Source organism: Littorina saxatilis, linkage group LG8 (assembly GCF_037325665.1).
Source record: "Littorina saxatilis isolate snail1 linkage group LG8, US_GU_Lsax_2.0, whole genome shotgun sequence".
Taxonomy (NCBI): Eukaryota; Metazoa; Mollusca; class Gastropoda; order Littorinimorpha; family Littorinidae; genus Littorina; species Littorina saxatilis.
The window spans coordinates 56,875,129-56,882,628 of NC_090252.1; the positions used below are offsets into that span (position 1 = coordinate 56,875,129).

Genomic DNA, 7,500 nt, shown 5'->3' on the forward strand with positions numbered 1-7,500 from the left:
TACGCATTTTCACATCGTGACGTTGGACACAGTAGTTGTGATCCAGGAAGATGAAGACCTCCAAGGGTGCTTTTCATTCAACAACACGACTGTAGACGAATTAGTAGGAGTTGTTTACCCGACTGCTTCGCGACAGTTAAGGCAGTGTTACAAGAGCGTGGGCCAATGTGACCCTCCACCACGGACTGAGTCGCATGTCACCTTTGCATGGTTTTCATATGTTTACATTTTCCTAAAGAGCGTTTTATGCTCTATCCAGTGGTGAAAACCGTTTTAGAAACAAGAAATTCCTCCGAGGTAGGAAAAACACCCCCGTCAAAGGGAAATAACCTTCTCAGTTGGTGGCAGTGACTGAGTGAGAATGGTTATTTCCCTTTGACCATTAAGATGTTCCTCTATAAGTCCTTGTATAATTTTAATCCACCAATAACTCCCTAACCGTGTGTTTGACTGGTCCCAATTTTTGTAAGGACCGTGTCAGGAATGTATAGAACCTGTTCACCAAGTTTGGTGACGATCGGTCCGTTCATTCTTGAGATCTATATGCGAACACAAACAAACAAACAAACAAACACATCGAGCGAATCCTTTACACACCCCTATACCGGGGGTGTAAAAAGAGCGAAAACTGTTTGAGTTATAAGCCTGTGACTAAGGTGACCCTCACACTGTTACCAGACACTCCCGGGACTTATATTAAGCCTAGCGCAGAACCGCGCGAGGTGACATGCGACAAATATGGTTTGCTGCGGTGTTGGACTTCGCAGAACTGTGTAACTGAGCACGATTATTGCAATTATTATTTTGAAAAGAGTATTCTTCCTCCGAAACGGCGTATGGCTGCCTAAATGGCGGGGTAAAAACGGTCATACACGTAAAAGCCGTGGGAGTTTCAGCCCATGAACGAACAAACAAACAAACAAGTCGCGTAAGGCGAAAATACAATATTTAGTCAAGTAGCTGTCGAACTCACAGAATGAAACTGAACGCAATGCCATTTTTCAGCAAGACCGTATACTCGTAGCATCGTCAGTCCACCGCTCATGGCAAAGGCAGTGAAATTGACAAGAAGAGCGGGGTAGTAGTTGCGCTAAGAAGGATAGCACGCTTTTCTGTACCTCTCTTTGTTTTAACTTCCTGAGCGTGTTTTTAATCCAAACATATCATATCTATATGTTTTTGGAATCAGGAACCGACAAGGAATAAGATGAAAGTGTTTTTAAATTGATTTGGACAATTTAATTTTGATAATAATTTTTATATATTTAATTTTCAGAGCTTGGTTTTAATCCGAATATAACATATTTATATGTTTTTGGAATCAGAAAATGATGGAGAATAGGATTAACGTAAATTTGGATCGTTTTATACATTTTTTTTTTTTTTTTTACAATTTTCCGATTTTTAATGACCAAAGTAATTAATTAATTTTTAAGCCACCAAGCTGAAATGCAATACCGAAGTCCGGGCTTCGTCGAAGATTACTTGACCAAAATTTCAACCAATTTGGTTGAAAAATGAGGGCGTGACAGTGCCGCCTCAACTTTCACGAAAAGCCGGATATGACGTCATCAAAGACATTTATCAAAAAAATGAAAAAAACGTATGGGGATTTCATACCCAGGAACTCTCATGTCAAATTTCATAAAGATCGGTCCAGTAGTTTAGTCTGAATCGCTCTACACACACACACACACACAGACAGACACACACACACACACACACACACACACACACGCACATACACCACGACCCTCGTTTCTTCTTCTTCTTCTACGTTCCCGGCCATACATCTAGATGTCCAGTCAACCCTCGTTTCGATTCCCCCTCGATGTTAAAATATTTAGTCAAAACTTGACTAAATATAAACAAGTCGCGTAAGGCGAAAATACAATATTTAGTCAAGTAGCTGTCGAACTCACAGAATGAAACTGAACGCAATGCAACGCAGCAAGACCGTATACTCGTAGCATCGTCAGTCCACCGCGCACGGCAAAGGCAGTGAAATTGACAAGAAGAGCGGGGTAGTACTTGCGCTGAGAAGGATAGCACGCTTTTCTGTACCTCTCTTCGTTTTAACTTTCTGAGCGTGTTTTTAATCCAAACATATCATATGTATATGTTTTTGGAATCAGGAACCGACAAGGAATAAGATGAAAGTGTTTTTAAATTGATTTCGACAATTTAATTTTGATAATATTTTTTATATTTTTAATTTTCAGAGCTTGTTTTTAATCCAAATATAACATATTTATATATTTTTGGAATCAGAAAATGATAAAGAATAAGATGTACGTAAATTTGGATCGTTTTATAAAAAAAATAATATTTTTAAAATTTTCAGATTTTTAATGACCAAACTCACTCATTAGTTTTTAAGCCACCAAGCTGAAATGCAATACCAAACCCCGGACTTCGTCGAAGATTACTTGACCAAAATTTCAACCAATTTGGTTGAAAAATGAGAGCGTGACAGTGCCGCCTCAACTTTCACGAAAAGCCGGATATGACGTCATCAAAGAAATGTATTGAAAAACTGAAAAAATTGTATGGGGATTTCATACCCAGGAACTCTCATGTCAAATTTCATAAAGATCGGTCCAGTAGTTTAGTCTGAATCGCTCTACACACACACACAGACAGACAGACACACACACACACACACACACACACACACACACACACACACACACACACACACACACATACACCACGACCCTCGTCTCGATTCCCCCCTCTACGTTAAAATATTTAGTCAAAACTTGACTAAATATAAAAAGAGTATTCTGACTTTTTCACAAACACGGAAGACACTCTAAAGCTGACACTGAAACAACTTGATTACGTAATTAACTGGACCAGCTTACCTAAGAGATTCTCTTTCTGGTGTATCTTAGATTTGGTCGTAAACATCAACAATAATTTAACTGTAAGGGTAGGACTATATAAGTATGACATCAACATAATGTCTGAAAAGCTTTTTGATGATGTGTTTAAGAATAATCCTGGTTTTATGTTTAAATAAAGGGATTAAGTGTTAGACTATAAAACAAACAAAGAACACATTCATCCAAAAGCAACGGCAGCATATTATTCGCTGTATACTATTCATACTAAGTCAACTAACATTACAAAACAGCCACGTTTCACTGTGCCAAATGTCTCAGATATCTGGTATCAGTGCATACAATATTATTATGCTGACAAACACTGAACAGCGATTGCTAACGAACATTCTGACGAGACGTGATCTAAATTCACATTTCATCTTGGCCGATCGATTGAACTAAACGTCTGGGTTAGTCTGTATCTGAAGCAAAGGTAGAGAAAATGGTATAATGAAAAATTGAGATGTGAACAGAGAAGACAACATATTAAGTGTCAAGGTATCTGTAGTCTTTGTTGCCATTGGCATACACACACTACACACCTAGTACACAGATGGTAAGACGCGGGGCAATGGAATAAAAGCAAAATTGCATAATTATATTCCGTGGGGTAGAAAGCAGGGAAGCATATTATGTCACAAGAACACCGACTATAATGCATCTTCTGATACTCACATCATAAAAGGGATAAGAAAAACACGCCTTCTTCACATCCAAACCCGTTCTTCTGTGTGGTATTTGTGTCTCATTGAAAAGCACAAACCCGGATCTGTATAAAATCATCTTTGCTTCGTTGACCTTCATACAAGACGAGCGCAAACAAACACACGTCTTGTGCACTTACTCTGCGGCAGTCTGCTGAATATTACGAGTGTGTTTGCGATAATGTGAATGTGGAGTGTCGGCTGTGGATACAAAACCATGAAGACACTGAATTGCCACACAGCCCGTGTGAGATTTCAACTTCTTTTCATTTTCGCAGTGCTATCGGGTACAACAGGTAAGGCCAACGTGAGGTTTTCACTTTTGTCAGCCAAGTGTCTTAGCATCGGTTCCCATGCTCTCTCTCTCTCTCGCTCTGTCTCTGTCCCCCTCTCTCTCTCTGCCTCTGTCTCTCTCTGTGTCTCTTTCTCTCTCTCTGTGTCTTGCTCTCTCTCTATCTGTTGTTAACTTTTTAACTTTTTAACTTTTTAATTTTATCATTGTGTGTCTGTGCGTCCCAAGGACAGATTGTAAGAAAAGGCGTAGCCTTAAATCTTAATCCTTGTTAAATAAAGTTCAATTCAATTCAATTCTCTCTCTCTGTCTCTCTCTCTCTGTCTCTGTCTGTCTCTGTCTCTATGTGACTCTCTCTGTCTGTCTGTCTGTCTGTCTCTTTCTTTCTCTCTCTCTCTCTCTCTCTCTTTCTCTCTCTCTCTCTCTCTCTCTCTCTCTCTCTCTCTCTCTCTCTCTCTCTCTCTCTCTCTCTCTCTCTGTTAGTTTTTGTAATGCTAACCTGTCTGTCTAGCTGTCATTCAATTTTTAAACATATGTTCCTTTCACCCTGTTCCTCTGTGCGCAACTCCCGTTTAAACGACTTATAGTGGACAGTGGCAGCGGGAGCTAAATATCTCCCTGTGAATCTATTTAGTAAATTCATAAAAAATAAAACAAAAAGGCAAGAAAATGTCAGGACATTTTCTCATATTCTCGAAATTTTAGGACATTTACAAAATCCCCGAGTGAAACAGGAAATTTACCAATGTACTGAATTTTAAGGGGTTTTGTACATTTCCTGGTTTTGAGAATTTACTGTAACATATATATACACTCACTGTGTACACACGTTGGTAGCTGTTCTTCCTGAGGATATGCAAACTGGAAGGCATATTGTTTTTTAATTTTATTCCAGGTCAGACCGAGCTGTCAGACTGCAGAGTGGACATTGACACAGACTGGACAGTGAGGGGCAGCTGTCACTACACCAAGGCTGACGTTTCAAGGGTGAACGACATTAACTGTACATGGTATCGTCAGCACAACCAGGTAGACTGAAGGATACAGACACAGTGTTGATCAATTCGTATTGTGTTAAGTTACCAGTCAGGCAGTTGACCTGTGTACACTGACCTAAAGGCATGAAGCACCCTGAACAAGAAACCAGAATATCTTGTCCAGGTAAATGTCCTTGGGTCAACGCATTCAAGTGACAAGAGGTCCGTCCGCCCCGTGATCGGGAGGTCGTGGGTTCGAACCCCGGCCGGGTCATACCTAAGACTTTAAAATTGGCAATCTAGTGGCTGCTCCGCCTGGCGTCTGGCATTGTGGGGTTAGTGCTAGGACTGGTTGGTCCGGTGTCAGAATAATGTGACTGGGTGAGACATGAAGCCTGTGCTGCGACTTCTGTCTTGTGTGTGGCGCACGTTATATGTCAAATCAGCACCGCCCTGATATGGCCCTTCGTGGTCGGCTGGGCGTTAAGCAAACAAACAAACAAGCAAGTGACAAGAGTCAAACGTCTGTCACAATAACTCATGTCGTCGAAGGGCGAAAGTGGGAGGGGTACGTTGTGTGCCTATACGGTCCTGAACGGCGAAGATTGTTCATTAGATTGTGTCCGTTCGTTCAATTGCTTGCTATTCTGTTTGCTTGTTTTGTTTCGTGAAATTTAGAAAACAGTAATACTTTCATATTTAATATATGTTTTCGCCCCAAAGACCTGAGTCGACTGATGTTAATTATCTTCAGGGTTCCGTCACCTTGGTCACCGAGGGAATCGTCACGGGACAGCTGGTCACAGAAAGCAGCAAGACGTATTACAGTGGGAACTGTTCCTTCAGTGTGAATGTCTCTACGTCTCATACAGGAAATCACACATTCTACATTGACTTTGTACCTGGACCTGGTCGGGTGGAGACGGGACAAATTGAAATTGGTAAGCTACATTTTACATTTTGGTCTGTTATTCGCTCCTGCCGTATCTCAATATCATGTTGATTACTTTTGTGTTGTTGCATTTGTAAGCTGTTGTCGGTGGTTGGGAACAAGTTGTTGTTGGTTTGAGTATGTGTGTGTGTGTGTGTGTGTGTGTGTGTGTGTGTGTGTGTGTGTGTGTGTGTATGTGTGTGTGTGTGTGTGCGCGTATGAGTGCGTATGAGTGTATGTGCGTGTATGTGTGTGTGTGGGTGTGTGTATGTGTGTGTGTGTATGTGTGTGTGTGTGTGTGTATGTGTGTGTGCGTGTGAATGCGTGTGAGTGTAGGTGCGAGTGTGTGTGTGTGTGTGTGTATGTGTGTATGTGTGCGAGTGTGTGTCTGAGTGTGTGTATGTGTGTGTGTATGTGTGTATGTGTGTGTGTGTGTGTGTGTGTGTGTGTGTGTGTGTGTGTGTGTGTATGTATGTGTGTGTGTTGTAGTTAGACGTGTGTTGATGTACAGTTCTGATCGGCCTTTTTTCATGGTTTAAAAGCGCAATCCATCTCGTGAAAACTGCCAGCTTACAATCAAAGACACTCCAGGCATATATTACTTACACAACAGTCGTCCTTTCGTGTCAACGCTAACTGCTAGAGGACAATCAGGCTGCTCTCCCAGAACTTTTTTTTTACGAATTTGACATACCGTGCATGCAATTGGCTGAGCCTCTTTCTGGCTCAATATGGTTTTGAAAATGTTGAAGTACGGAGTCGGGGTATATGTACATCAAGAAAGGTGCATATATGTTCCACTCACTGGTGATGTTCCAGAGGTTGAATGATAAAGTCGGCACACGCTGCATTCGGAGCAATGAAATGTCTTCTTTCGGAGCTGGTATTAGGTCTTGCTCAAGGGGTATAACCATGCAATTATAACTGAATGCGGGTAGCAGAGTTGCGTCCCCGTTACCCCGTTACGATGTCCGCAATAAAACCACATATCTTGTGATATTTAGTCAACGACTATTTTAGTCGAAGCCGAACGATCGCGATACGAGTAGAGCGGAAGACACGTCAGATGTAAAGTGTACACACGGTCGAGCAATGCACAAACGAAGGAGGTCACACCAACGGTGGAAGCCTGAAAAAATAACCACCTTTGAAACGCACGAGTGGTTTAAATGTGCATAATAGCCACTAAAGCGACCCGTAAGTGCCAAAAGGTCACAGACCTGGTGCGTTTCATCGTGATAGTGTGGACTTTTGTGAAAATCTTGAATCGTTTTGCAAATCTACTGTACCAAAAATGGTTTGTGTACATTTGTAAACGTGTCGGAAAAAAACAACTGGCATATCAGCTGGCACGTTGAATGTGCATTGTATATAGTTATATAGACGTGCTTTTGTTGTGTTCGTACAACCGTTTCCTTGTATCATATGCCCTATACAATGTCCCTCTTGTATAACAGTGGAACCAGGCAAACCGGAATCGAACTGCTCCGAAAGGACTGTTTTCCCTGAAGGACAAGACAGGTCATGTGACTGCACCAACAGCAAGTCACAGCCCGGCAGCCCCCCGCCCACTGTGGGATGGAGAGGGTCAGCACCAGGACAGCCACTCCTGTTGCGGGACATAAAGCGATCTCCCATAGAGTCACGCTGGTTCTGTGAGATGACGTGGGGTCCTGAGGGAAACAGCATTGTGAAAACTACAAACATA

At 41.7% G+C, this 7,500-nt stretch overlaps 1 protein-coding gene across 2 annotated transcripts in view; it reads left to right on the top strand.

Moving 5' to 3' along the window:
• The window catches only part of LOC138973920 (uncharacterized), a 38,923-nt gene that overhangs the window by 24,456 nt on the left and 6,967 nt on the right, over positions 1–7,500 (top strand). Inside the window, exons 1-4 of one of the 2 annotated variants that reach the window (XM_070346625.1) lie at positions 3,671–3,888; positions 4,780–4,913; positions 5,616–5,802; positions 7,250–7,500. The exon at positions 7,250–7,500 is cut by the window's right edge and continues 16 nt beyond it. In XM_070346625.1, coding sequence (XP_070202726.1) covers positions 3,780–3,888; positions 4,780–4,913; positions 5,616–5,802; positions 7,250–7,500 — 681 coding nt within the window. In that variant the 5' untranslated portion in view covers positions 3,671–3,779. Of the gene's footprint in view, positions 1–3,670; positions 3,889–4,779; positions 4,914–5,615; positions 5,803–7,249 lie in introns of those variants that run through there. The other variant, XM_070346626.1, reaches the window with a different exon arrangement.